General features: G+C 56.1%; 6 protein-coding genes across 6 annotated transcripts; 2 read left to right on the top strand and 4 right to left on the bottom strand.

The window, feature by feature from the left end:
- Positions 1 to 155: 155 nt before the first annotated feature.
- On the bottom strand, positions 156 to 996 carry ATP23 (Mitochondrial inner membrane protease ATP23; the record flags this gene model as incomplete). The annotated part of the gene is made up of 2 exons (XM_037322118.1): positions 156 to 383; positions 433 to 996. The coding sequence occupies 2 exons, from the start codon at positions 994 to 996 to the stop codon at positions 156 to 158; spliced, it is 792 nt and encodes a 263-aa protein (XP_037179415.1).
- Positions 997 to 2,271: 1,275 nt separating this feature from the next.
- Positions 2,272 to 3,897, top strand: CGCA056_v006868 (putative glutamate 5-kinase; the record flags this gene model as incomplete). Its single annotated transcript, XM_037322117.1, has 5 exons — positions 2,272 to 2,320; positions 2,381 to 2,568; positions 2,623 to 2,733; positions 2,789 to 3,059; positions 3,110 to 3,897. 5 exons carry the CDS (start codon positions 2,272 to 2,274, stop codon positions 3,895 to 3,897), a joined length of 1,407 nt encoding a protein of 468 aa, XP_037179416.1.
- A 296-nt stretch (positions 3,898 to 4,193) lies between these two features.
- On the bottom strand, positions 4,194 to 4,889 carry NIP7 (60S ribosome subunit biogenesis protein NIP7; the record flags this gene model as incomplete). The annotated part of the gene is made up of 3 exons (XM_037322116.1): positions 4,194 to 4,445; positions 4,510 to 4,598; positions 4,664 to 4,889. 3 exons carry the CDS (start codon positions 4,887 to 4,889, stop codon positions 4,194 to 4,196), a joined length of 567 nt encoding a protein of 188 aa, XP_037179421.1.
- A 339-nt stretch (positions 4,890 to 5,228) lies between these two features.
- Positions 5,229 to 7,310, top strand: NOC3 (Nucleolar complex-associated protein 3; the record flags this gene model as incomplete). The annotated part of the gene is made up of 1 exon (XM_037322115.1): positions 5,229 to 7,310. The coding sequence occupies one exon, from the start codon at positions 5,229 to 5,231 to the stop codon at positions 7,308 to 7,310; it is 2,082 nt and encodes a 693-aa protein (XP_037179422.1).
- Positions 7,311 to 7,979: 669 nt separating this feature from the next.
- On the bottom strand, positions 7,980 to 9,451 carry CGCA056_v006865 (uncharacterized protein; the record flags this gene model as incomplete). The annotated part of the gene is made up of 2 exons (XM_037322114.1): positions 7,980 to 9,175; positions 9,226 to 9,451. 2 exons carry the CDS (start codon positions 9,449 to 9,451, stop codon positions 7,980 to 7,982), a joined length of 1,422 nt encoding a protein of 473 aa, XP_037179423.1.
- A 1,514-nt stretch (positions 9,452 to 10,965) lies between these two features.
- CGCA056_v006864 (uncharacterized protein) lies at positions 10,966 to 11,808 on the bottom strand (the record flags this gene model as incomplete). Its single annotated transcript, XM_037322113.1, has 3 exons — positions 10,966 to 11,572; positions 11,638 to 11,688; positions 11,744 to 11,808. The coding sequence occupies 3 exons, from the start codon at positions 11,806 to 11,808 to the stop codon at positions 10,966 to 10,968; spliced, it is 723 nt and encodes a 240-aa protein (XP_037179424.1).
- Positions 11,809 to 12,934: the final 1,126 nt, after the last annotated feature.

Below are 12,934 nucleotides of genomic sequence, written 5' to 3'. Positions count from 1 at the left end.
GATTCTTCATGTCGTTTTTTTGAGTAGCCAACGAAAACCATAGTCATATCATCCAAGCATTCAACACTGCTTCGTGGTGCTTCCTACGTGAGGAGACAAATTACACGAGTCGGGGGTATTGTACACGCTCTATGCTGAGCAATTTCAATCATTCATTACCTGTAGACCTCGTCAAAGGGCCTGGTGTCGTTGAAGCACGACTCCCACACTTGGTTGACTACCTTTGTCGCCTGGACGTCGTCCTTGCACCTCGGCCGGTTGAGGACGGATTGTATCGCGCGCTTACGCACGCAGTCCTGGAACTGCTGCGACAAACTCCAGTTCCCTCTTGTGAACGCCTCTCTAGTCCATCTGCACTCGCCGCTCAGCGCAGAGGCACGAATCTGTCCAAGTCAGTCTCCCCCTCTGGCAAGCTTTAGCTAGGCCACTCACCTCGGTACACGCCGCATGCTTCAAGTCCAAATCGCCCATCCAGTCCACGTTCCACCTCAGGTGGTCCCACGCATGTACCATCTCGTGCGAGAGCGTATCCTCCAGATGCTTCCGGTCCCTCACCTCGTTCGCGCAGATCAAGATGCCGTGGGCGGGGCTGAAGCCGCCCGACTGGCGGTGCACCTGGCCGTCCTCGGTGAGGCGCGCGGGGCACCGCCTGCAGAGGATGTTGGAGCTGTCGAGCTCGCCGTTGAGGGCGGCGATCTTGTCGTTGAGGAAGCGGACGGTCGGGGAGAAGGCGAGCAGCCAGTCGCGGTGCTCCTCACAGCGCTTGCAGTCGCGCTCCTCGTTGGCGCGGTACCGGTGCTCGCGGTAGTGGAACTGGCCCTCGGGGGTCATGCGGCCGGTGAGGACGTTGAAGTAGTTCATCCACCACTTGGTCTGCGGGTCGAAGCCGGTGCGGGCGGGATCGTTGCGCAGTTCGCGAGGGAGTCCTTCGGCTGGCGGCGCCGGCGCTATCGTTGGCGGCGCTGTTTGTGTCTGGGAGGGGGCTTCGGAAGCCATTGTGGGCGATTGTTGCTGCGGCTATCGAGGAGTGGGAGGGGGCTTTCGACGAGGTTGCAGGCGAGGTGCGGTCTTTCGGCGCGGGTTGGAGTCGTTGGTTGATGATGGCTGAGGTAAGGATGGGGTAGGTTGATTAGAGGTTGGACGGAAATTTTGGCTGTTATCGATAACGAGTCTAGGTGCGTCGTGCATGTGGTGACAACGCCTAATTTAGTGGACCGACTCAATTATCGACGATTTGAGCATTCCAGCACATGGGCGATCGAGTATGACGTTCTAATAGGATTGAATTGTACAAATGAATCACAGCCAAATATGGGTTTGAATAATGATATTGATCATCTTTAGGTTTTCTTACCGTCAGTCCGTTTTGTTCAATGGAGTAAACATCTTAAATGGAGATGATGTACCAAAGACACATGGGCGGATCTTTAAACGACATCCGTCGAGTAATCGACACCTACACTTATTAAGCCATGAGTCGAAGTTAGCGACTAGAATATCCATTGCCGTCTCTATCAACGTCCCTTTCGTCGGCTCTAGTCGTCTTCTTCTATTGTCGTCTTCGACAGTCCTGGATCCCATGGGGTTTCCAAAGTCCACTGCCAGTTTGTGGCTTGCGATTTTGGTGATGAAGTGCCTCTCAGCTACCTAGGTACAGTAACACAGGTCAGACATGAGAAGGCGCGCCCTACCGGGAGACACTGCAGCTTCCAATGCACATTCAAGCGGTCAAACGCCCAATTACCCGATTCATGATCTCATTCTTCCCAGACCCAAACAGGGGTCAAGAAAAGGCGGCATGCCAACGCTCTGCTGAAGATGCCGCTAGCCCCGGGCTTTAGTGGCATTACCCGCCATCTCATAGGCCCGCGCAGCCTACCGAACCACCCCCGTGTTCCCGTCCTTGCACCGGTCGATCCCGACATCGGGGCCATGCAGGGTGATTTTTTTTTTTTCTCTTCTCTTGCCAACCCGCACGGCAGTCAGAGTCATTCCCGCGACGACAAAGGGCGCGACCAGGGGCCTTGGACAATGTTCCCATCGTCCCACAATAACTCGACACCGGCTGGTTTGGCATTGGCAATGGCGGAAGAGAGTGGCCCAACATGTAAGAGGATCCAGTATTTTTCCTAAATACGTAATGTTGCCCAATTCGCTGGTTTAATCCTTGGGCTCATCGTTTTGGCTTTAAATCTGCATGTTTACTGCTCGTCGTTGTTGTTCGTTTGGAAGAGCGTGTGTGACTAACTCTGAATCCCCTCGTTCGCAGACATGAAGCACCGTGAGGGCTCAAAACCCCTGACGGTGGTGCTCAAGCTAGGTGAGTCGCTGTCCCTCCCCCTCATCGAGACTCATGGCCCGATCTAACTTAATCTCACAGGCACCAGCTCCATCGTTGATGAAAACACTCGGCAGCCCCTGCTGTCGATTCTCAGTCTCATTGTCGAGACGGCAGTCAAGTTGAGAAAGGATGGCCATAGGGTAGTCATCGTCTCATCTGGCGCCATCGGCGTCGGCCTCCTCCGCATGGAGATGGAGAAACGCCCGAAACATCTGTCAACGCTACAGGTGCGTTCATCTCTGAGCCAGAGCATCTGACATTAGACTGACGAATGGACATAGGCGTTGGCTGCCATCGGACAGTGCAGACTCATCAGTCTATGGGACGACCTGTTTGGGCACTTCAGGCAACCAGTTGCTCAGATCCTTCTCACTCGCAGCGACATTGCAGATGTAAGTGAGCGTCTTGCCGTCTAGTGGACATGGGTTCTGACAAGATGTGTGGCAGCGGACACGATATCTCAACGCCCAAAACACATTCAACGAGCTCCTGGACCTTGGCGTCATTCCAATCGTCAATGAAAACGACACTCTCGCAGTATCAGAAATCAAGTTCGGCGACAACGACACTCTCTCCGCCATCACCGCAGGCATGGTCCACGCAGACATGCTCTTCCTCATGACCGATGTCGACTGTCTCTACGACAAGAACCCCAGGACACATCCCGACGCCCAGGCCATCGAGGTCGTCGAGGACATTTCCAGCATTCAAGCAGATGGTATACTCAACCCCTTTCGCTCTGCACTGTCAGAACTAACACTCTACCAGTCTCAACAGCAGGCTCTGCCCTCGGCACCGGCGGCATGATGACCAAGATCGTCGCCGCCCGCCTCGCGACCTCCGTCGGCGTCACAACCGTAATCACACGCTCTTGCAACCCGGGCAACATCGTCAAAATCGTCCGCTACATCCAGGCCCAACAGAGATCCTCCCCACGCCTGGACCCGGCCTCCGACGGCGAGCACGATGGCCACCACGCCGATGACCCCCTCTCCCGGTCCACCGCCTCCCTCCGTCTCGACCAATCCCTCGAGAAGCCACCGCTGCACACCCGCTTCCTCCCCTCGCCGGATCCCATCCGCGACCGCCACTTCTGGATGATTCACGGCCTCAAGCCCCACGGCACGCTCTACATCGACGCCGGCGCGCACAGTGCTCTCCTCAGGAAGGCTGGCCTGCTGCCCGCGGGCGTGCTCGACGTCGAGGGCAACTTTGCCCAGCACGAGGCCGTGAGGCTTGTCGTCGTGGAGAGGCTGCACACCCCGGACGCGAGCGGCAAGATGTGGACCGGCACGCCGCTCGAGGTCGGCCGCGCGCTGGTCAACTACGCCGCGCCGGAGGTGATGCGCATCCGCGGCCACCAGAGCTCCGAGATTGGCGGGCTGCTCGGGTACGCTGACAGCGAGTACGTGGCGGAGAGGCAGCACATCCGCATCTGGAGCGGAGAGAGCCGGCCGCAGACGCCTAGCTTGGAGAAGCAGGTCAAGGAGCAGGTGAAAGAGCAGATTGTCGAGGAAGTCATCGCGGGAGTCGCTGGTTACGAGGGAAAGGCATGATTATAGAGACTTTGAAAAGGTTTGGCATAAGGAGCGGGAACACTGCATGATGGGAGAGGAAAAGGCAAATGTCATGATTTGAGGAGCGATCCGCCACCATTTCAGCATTATCGGGGTGTCAGTATTAGACTTGCTGTTATGACGAGAAGAAGAAAAGTATATGACCAACAACAAAACGCCGTCAAGATGCCCCCTTCCTTGTCTCTACTCTTTTTTGTTTGAAATCAAGAAACGCCAGCCCGTATGCACACGCATAGTTGTCCACCAATGGGTATTCTAGACCTTCTCCAAGCTTTTTAACCAGTCGCAAAGAGGGTATCTTCGTCACGCAGGTACTCGCCGGCGTCAGATTGCCTGAAGCACACGACACCGGTGGGATCGAGACGGCGCGCCTCGGCGGTGGAGCGGGCGGTGACGCCGAAACCGAGGGGCTTGTCGTCCATGGAGTAGACGATGACGCCCTGGTGCTCGGGGCAGTCGTCGGACCAGCGGCCGACGTGGGCCTTGACGATGTTGCCGCCGTAGAGGAAGGGCATCTCTCCGTTGGGCTGTGTTGCGCCGAGAGTCAGTAACTGCGTCTCTTCAGTGCGCTGAGAGTGCGTTCCGACATACCTTGACCCAGATCTTGTATCTCGCGTGCTCGCTGAGAATAGGGAGCGCCGTGACGTGCAGGCGGAACTTGCCCGTCTTGGTGAACTTGCCTAGACGACCGTCCGATTAGCAAAAAGGGCTTTCTGGACCCTGGGTAGAGTGTCGCAAAACGCACCGAGACAGATGCCGATGCTCAAAAGCTTGTCGCGAGCGATACTAGTCGCGAGGTTGGCGACGGACAGGCGCACGTAGTAGACACGGTCCTTGATCATGCGGAAGACATAGCGGTCTGCGTCGGGGGAGTTGTCGAGAGGGGCGATGAGGTTCTTGAGGGAGCTGCCCATGTAGCTGGCCAGCTTGTTGAAGAGAGTCTGCGTCTCTTGTTCCGTGAGGGGACGCATCTTGGCGAATTTTCCGTTTCGTCGACTCTCGGGGTGTTCGGTGAGGGAAAGACGAGGAACTTCTTCAGAGATGTCAAGTCCGTGCCGAGAGTGGGATGTATCGCGATGCCAAAAGTTGGAGTAGCGGCAGAAACCCAAAAAATTTCGGGCGGTCAAAGACACTACCAGGATTATAATTGGCTCAATGGGTCAAAGCTCCACTAAAAAGTTCTCGACAGTCCCTCTTCTGCTGCAATGTCCCAGGGTCCCATCCAATCCACCTCAGCATCGAGAAATCTCGAGCAGAACCAGACATTGACGGACAAGGCCTCTCCCCCCTCCGACACCTGCCCGTCAACAATGTCGTCCTCCAGAGCCCCCAAACGCCGCAGGCTCACGCCACCCCCCGAAGACGACGAACCGAAATCCCGCTCCTCCAAGAAGATCCAGAAGCAGTTCTTCAAGAGCGCCGCCGGATGGGACCTAGAGCAGGACTACGAGAACCGCAAGCATAAAAAGGGCAAGAAAGACAAGAAGGAGAGCAACCGTCTGCCCATCAAGACCGCCGACGGCCGTATCGAGCAATTTCGCGCGCTTGAGGGCGACAACGACGATGCCGCTTCCGTAGAGAGCGACGGTGATTGGCTCGAGGGTAAAGAGGACGAGGATGCCATCGCCGAGGCCGAGGCCGAGAGGCTGCGCCAGATCAGAAGGAAAGAAGAGGAGGAGTCAGACCTGCCGGAGCACGTCCAGATTCTCCAGGCCAAGGAAGAGCTCGCCAAGATTGCGACGGCGTTGAACGAGGACCCGGAGGAGAATGTCAGCGCCTTCAAGGCCCTGGCCAAGATCGGCCAGTCGCGCATCCCGACCATCCAGAAGATCACCCTGGCCACCCAGCTCGCCGTCTACAAGGACGTCATCCCGGGCTACCGCATCCGCCCCGTCGCCGAGGACGCCCCGGCCGAGAAGCTGTCCAAGGAGGTCCGCAAGCTGCGAGCCTTCGAACAGGCGCTCGTCTCGGGCTACCAGGGCTACGTTAAGGAACTCGCGAAATGGGCCAAGCTCGACATCCCCGCCACTCGCAAGAACGGGCAGAGCATCTCGAGCGTCGCCATCGCCTGCGCGTGCACGCTTATCAACGCCGTGCCGCACTTCAACTTCCGCACCGACCTGCTCAAGATCCTCGTCGGCAAGCTCTCGAAGCGCAAGGTCGACGCCGACTTTGTCAAGTGCCGCCGCGCCATCGAGACGCTCTTCAAGGAGGACGAGGAGGGCCGCCCCGCCATGGAGGCCGTCGCGCTGCTCGCCAAGATGATGAAGGCGCGCGAGTTCGCCGTCGACGAGACCGTGGTCAACCTGTTCCTGCACCTGCGTCTGCTGGACGAGTTCGCGGGCAAGGGCTCGCAGGACCGCGTGGACCACGAGAAGGACCCCGGCGCGCCGCCGCCGCGCAAGGCCTTCAAGAAGGAGTTCCGCACCAAGAAGCAGCGCAAGCAGATCAAGGAGCAGAAGCAGATCGAGAAGGACATGCAGCAGGCCGATGCGTTGGTCAGCCACGAGGAGCGTGACCGTATGCAGTCCGAGACGCTGAAGCTGGTTTTCGTGACGTATTTCCGCATCCTCAAGTTGCGCGTCCCGCACCTCATGGGTGCTGTGCTCGAGGGTCTTGCCAAGTATGCCCACCTGATCAACCAGGATTTCTTCGGCGACCTCCTGGAAGCCCTGAAGGACCTCATCCGCCACGCCCAAGAAGATGCAGAGGGCGATGCGGAACCCAGCGCCGAAGAAGCTGCCGCCGCAGAGGAAGAAGACGACGACGATGCCGTGGCGCGCAACACTACCCGTGAAGCTCTCCTCTGCACAGTAACCGCCTTCGCCCTGCTCGCAGGCCAAGACGCGCACAACTCCCGCTCCGAGCTGCACCTCGATCTCTCCCACTTCGTCACCCATCTCTTCACCTCCCTCCCCGCGCTCTCCATGAACCCCGACCTCGAGCTCACCTCCAAATCCCTGCACATCCGCCCCGGCGCCACGCGCGACAACCGTGTAAACCTGCAGACCACAACGGTCCTCCTCCTGCGCTGCCTGGCGGCCGTGCTGCTGCCCACATACCAGATCCGCTCCGTACCACCGCTGCGACTCGCGGCCTTCTCGAAGCAACTCATGTCGGCAGCGCTGCACACCCCTGACAAGTCCACACAGGCGGTGCTGGCATTACTGCAGGATGTGGCGCACACGCACGGAAAGAAGATCAGCGCGCTGTGGAGGACGGAGGAGAGGAAGGGCGACGGCATGTACAATGCGTTGAGCGACAGTGTAGAGGGCAGCAATCCGTATGCGACAACGGTATGGGAGGGGGAGCTGCTGCGGAAGCATTTCTCGCCCAAGGTTAGGGAAGGTGTGAAGATACTAGAGAAGAGCATTGGTAACGCAAAATTCTAAGACAGAGGCGTTGGGGAATAAAAAGAGGTTTCGTTCCATCGTCTGCTCGTAATACCCTTCGAAACGTAACTGTTTGGGCGGACTTGATACAAGTACGTTTGTTGTAATACTCCATGTCACTGAAGGGCACAAGATTCTACGGAATTGTTGATTGACTATCTATCTATCTACGAATCGGTGACGGGTCCATCAATCCTTGAGCAGAAGTGAAAACCGGGTGGTTGATATCCTTGCGGATAAGGCCCTCGATGCTTAAGCGCACTTCTCAGTCCAAGTCCAGGGGAACCCAATGCCTCTCAATCCTGAGCAAGTGTTGTATGCACTCCTAACCTTGTGATCTCGCCAATTTTACTTCTCTCGTATCTGGTCTGCGTTCCGTCATCGCAGGCAGTGGTCTTTTCCAGCATCTCGAAGTATGGCTGCCAGATGGCATTATTACCGAGTGTTGGGGTACCAACGTATCGTCATTATCCGAACATGTGTATCATCATAACATCGTGCGAAGGATCAATTGCTGAGAAGAGTCGGCCATGCCTTCAATCATAAGCACATGGAGGGGAGGTTTCGTGTCAACCTGCTGCCTGCCGAACCGGAGGCGGACGTCAGCAGAGCATGTCTGTTAGCTGTACAACAAACAGCGTTCCGACTCCCTTCTCGTCTTGAACCTTATCAAGCCCAACGTGAGCTGCTGAGGCCGCGACCATGGCCGGTCTTCTTCGGAGCACGCTTTGTAGCAGCTGTCTCGGCATACAGGATAACCTCGAGGTTGTCCTCTTGCTCAGGCAAGATGGCAGGAATAGCTCCGAACCACAAGGGGTAGCCGTCCTTGCACTTCTGAAGTACGGGGCAGTCCTCGTTGCTGTGGGTCAGAATAATGGCGTTCACAAGGAACTTCTGCGGGTCCGTAAGTGACTTATCGCTATCTTCATCGACATTAAACATCGAGGAACTGAGTCCATGCAGACCACGGGGTCGCTCAGGGCAGTTGCAGGTCTTGGGACCGTCCGCAACGTCCTGCACCGTCTCGGCAACCGCGGTGCTCTGCATAACTGGCTGAACAACCTCGCCATCGGCTGCAGGCAAGGTCTGCATGCTTTTCAAGAGGTCTCTGATAGCAGAGGGATCCTTTCCTTGGAAAACATCCCAAAAGGCGGCGAGGGAAGCAGGCTCAGCCGCTGACGTGGGAGTGATCGAGTTGTCTGCGGCGATGGTAGGGGCAATGGCCAAGCTAGCCAGCATGCGGTTAGCAATTCCCTCTAAGAGGGCATGCTTCTCCTGTTCAGTTCGGGAGCCCGAGCTGTTGTTGTCGATGTTGGTAAGGCCAGGCTTGCTTTCCTTGCCGTTGCCAGACTCGCTCACTGGAAGAGCATTCTTGCGCGGGTTCTCCACAGTCGTGCTGTCATTGTCAGCCCAGATGCTCTGACCAAGACCAGTGCGTTGAGCTGGAGCGGGAGATTTCTCGGGCTTCACATGGTCTTGCTTGTTGTGCTCGCGAACGACAGGACCAGCAGCAGGTTGAATCTTGGTGATAGAGGCTTCGGGAAGAGCGGCAGGCCGAACAGGGGCCGTGTTCTGGGAAGGAACCACACGAGGAGCAAGATGAGGCGGGATCCCAGCAGAGGTGTTGTTAGACGTAGAGGCGTTGGCCTGCTGTCTAATAGCGGGATCCAAGGAGGTAGTCTCAACACGGGCGAGATGAGGAGCTGCAGCTTGAGTAGCTGTAGAGGCTGTGTTGCCGGGAGCAGCGGGCCGACCCGCACTGCCGTCGAGGAACGACTGGAGGCTCTTGTCGACCTGTTTAGGGGCTGCGTTGGCGCTAGCTGAGGCCGGAGCAGTCTTCCGACTTGACAAAGGTAGAGGCCGGGCTTCCAGATTGTTAGTAACTTGCCAACAGAGAGATTATCAGGAGACTTACTCATTGTAGTAGAGTGTGGCTTAGAGGAGTAAGGTCCAGCAGGAAGGCGGGGATCTCCTCGACTATATTCAGTCCGAGGACCAACAGAAACAGGTCCATTGCCTCCGATTCTGGAAGTGCCCCGTCCTCCGCGGCCGCGTGCAGAACCACCGCGAGAATCTCTTCCGGACTTGAAGTCTTTGCTGAGCTCTCTGGCAGCGGACATCTGATCTAAGTGTGACAGCATCTTGAGAGATCTAGTACTGGCGTTCCGTGGAATGTTGAAATAAGGCAATCGTGCTTGTCTAGGACTGCCTGCGTAGATGCCTAGACGATCTGTCAAAAGGGTCCGAAATTCTCGACAGGCAGGCTTACCTGGAGGAATGGATGATCCAACAGGACTTATCGTTGAGATAGTTTTTGAAGGATAGGAACCAACGTGAGCGACCCTGAAGTCCAAAAGCCTCCGAAGAAAAGGTGAAGGCGGAAAGAACTAGAGAATTCAGCCAACAGAGCCTAGTCAGGTGTTAGCGACGCATGAAAATTGGTCGACAGTAACAGCGGTGATTTTCAGGTGACAACACTGTGAATGTCGATGATGGGGAAAGTCACGGGAGGATGAAGTGGCTTCCTAGGATCAGAAGGTACACTGCGCCTCCCCAATGTCAGGAAGGAGGGTGAGTTGTTGAGGAAGGAGGGAAGGCGCTGGCAGTTCCGCACTGCGACCTTGGCGAAGAAGGCGATCCTGAAAGACCGGAGGAAAAATCCAATGCTCGAAGGAGATATACTTGCCTTCCAAGATGAGAGGTTGTAGATATTCAGTTCGGCCTGCACGCACTCCGGAAGATGAAGACCGAGTAGTCCAAACGAAAGACGGATCGCGGTTGGTGCCTAGAGAGTTTGAAGGCGGGCGAGTAATGCGTGAGGGACGGGGAAAGAAGAAAAGTAGGCAGGTGAAGGGATAGAGAAGGGCAGGATGTAAGATACCCAGCGGCTTGGCGGGGTAGGTCGCCGTACCAGAGGAAGCGGAGGGGCTTGGTGCTCTCAACTTGCTCTGGATAAAAGGTGGAGGGAAAGTGGAAGTAGTGGAAGGAGAAGAAGTAGTCGAGGTGGAGGAAGCAGTAGAAGGAGAGGAAGTAGTCGAAGTAGAGGAAGCAGTGGAAGGAAGGGAGGTAGGCGGGCAACCAGCCCACGATGCCTTCCTCGACTTTCAGAACTAAACAAGCGAGGGAGGAGCAATGGGCCTTCCTGTCCTGAGATGAGGTAGGCAGGTAGCCAGGGGAGCGGGGCTTGTCATGGAAGAGTTTGCTCGAGAAGAAGATTCAAATAGTGGCAGGCTGTGTCCTTGCCTCGGGTCAGCTGTGGACATTCACAGAGGCAAGTGGTTCTGGGTCATCGTGACAACCTGATGGTCGTTGTAGGCTTGAAAAGGGAGACCACTTACTTCGCACTTCACGTAGTAGGTTGAGCTCATGAGACATAGGCAGACAGCTGTGAAGCAAAGTCCCGACGAACAGGAAAACAAAAAGCACCATGCACCTGGCTGAACCCTCTCTCGTCTGGTTAAGCACTATAAACAAAAGGGTAGGTGGGGGAAAAGAAAAGCAGATGTGCAGCTGTTTATAAAGCTGGCTGATTGGTGATGAAGCAGCACTTTCAAATGTCTTGGATGTCGAGCATTGAGAGTATCTATATACGGAATACCCTACGTAGGTTTTGATCCAGCATCAGTACTCCCCTCTGCCTCGCCATGCTGGGTCGTCAGGCTTTGCCCGCCTTCTTCGGAATAATCTTCTCTTCTGTCTGCAACTGCATCTGCCGATACTTGGCATCTTGGGCTTCTTCGAGCCAAGCTATTCGCACGGGTGAGACGTGCGCGTTGACAAACTCGAACAATGCTTTTGACATGGGAGCATCCACGCGAATGCCGACAGATGACACTCTGGGAATGCCAAGACAGGTGCTGAGCTTGTCGCCGCAATGCTTCGAGTATCCCACGAGTCTCGTTGCCGGCGTAGATTGGGAGTTTTTCGAGGCGACAGCGACCATTTGCGGCAGTTGAGAGTTGAAAGCTGATGACTGGCCTGACCGTGCCACGAAGATCAAGGCGTACGGACTGGCGCTGCTGGGGGTGGCATCATTCTCTCTTGCTGGTTGGTCTGAGCCTGACGCAAGCTTCTCGAGGTTGCGGGTGATGCTGGTGAATCCGACATCGACGAATGAGGCGATCTCTGGTGCTGGCGGCCGCTCTGTCTTGGCCGGTGCCTTAGATTCTCCGCCCTCTTCCTTTCTCTTCCTCTTAGCTGCCCGTTTGCCTTCCGATGGCTTCACATGTCTTTGACGGTGTTGGCCAATAGGCGTCAAGAGGCTGTCTGGCATCAGCAAACGCTCTCAATGCGAGGTCAAAGGAGGACCCAGGCTCCCACGACTCACCTGCAGAGAAGTTCCAGAATTGCATCCTGGTCTTCTAGTGAGATTTCAGGCCTTTGTTATTGCATGTTAGTATGGTGCGCGCGTAGGTTTGACCCAGGGATCCTACCATTGGACCGTCGAGAATGGTGTATCTACAGAGTACACCAGCTTCTTCCTCTGAGATGTGGCCATTTCACTTCTTGACTTTGTGTTTAGAACTGTCTCCTGCACCGCTTTTGTGGAGACGAAGGGAGGTAGAAAGACTTTGCGGCGGTGGTCAGTAGACGTTTGCTTCGAAATTCCCGCTGCTGCTAGACCGATCTGATACTTTGTTCCGTGCCTGGGAATATGGGGCGTGGCTCAGCAACTGACTGCTAAAGGTGTCTGAGTTTAGCAAATGCTGTCAGTGGCAAAGGGTATGGTGAGGGCCGCCGGCATAGCAATACGCAAGACGGAGTCAGGCGAATAAGAGATAAAAGTAAAAATCAGCCAGGGAAAAAAGACGCGAGGCTAAATGGCCTTAGCGGCCGGTACGCCGATAAGCGAGATGCTAGCGTGGGCCTGAGTCGATCAAGTGAGAAACAAGAGATGAACAGAGGAACTCCAATTCTCGACGCCGAAGCAAGTGGCAGAAGCAGGTCATGCCAAGAACCCGACATTCCATCTCCCAGGGTCGGTGTCGATCTTGTGCACGTTTCGGCAGCCGCTGTCAGGACGCGATTTGATGTCAGCTCCGGAAGAAGAGAGGCGCATCGGCCGTTGGAGTAAGGGTGCGGCAAGGACAAGGGCAGCTCTCTACGGGCCCCGCATGAGCTCTTTCGGAGGGTGGCACGGACGACAGCGGGAGGAATGGAACCAGCCCGGTCGAGCCAGGGGCGCCGAGAGGCCGAGTGCTACGTTGGAGTTCCAAGGTAGGTAGGTGACCTGAGTAATTGACGGCGGGCCGCTTGGTGGGCACCATCACGGCTTCGACATGACATGTGTGTAAGTTCAGCCCAACTCTCCTCTCAGGAGATGATGGTTTGCGGACCACGGCGAAGGGCGCCAAACGGTCCGGGTGGCCAAGAACGAGACGAAAGCAAGAGAACCGTTGTGGCATTAGATGTCTTCTTTTTTGCTCGCGAGGATCGAGAGGCAGCAATCCGCGGTCACCGCGGTTGATGTGTTGATGTGCTGCTGGCATCAGTCTGAGTAGTAGGAGATTCAAGATGACTTCGCTTCCTGAGTCAAAATTCAATGACTGGTAACAGAAGAGTAACGAGACCGCACATCGGTCTACCCACGCCGAATATTGATTGCGGGCAGCGTTGATCGACTT

Source organism: Colletotrichum aenigma (genome assembly GCF_013390185.1).
Source record: "Colletotrichum aenigma strain Cg56 chromosome Unknown KSG_Cg56_contig04, whole genome shotgun sequence".
Classification (NCBI taxonomy): Eukaryota; Fungi; Ascomycota; class Sordariomycetes; order Glomerellales; family Glomerellaceae; genus Colletotrichum; species Colletotrichum aenigma.
The sequence above is the reverse complement of the archived record's forward strand: the minus strand, read 5'-3'. Positions and strand labels throughout refer to the sequence as shown.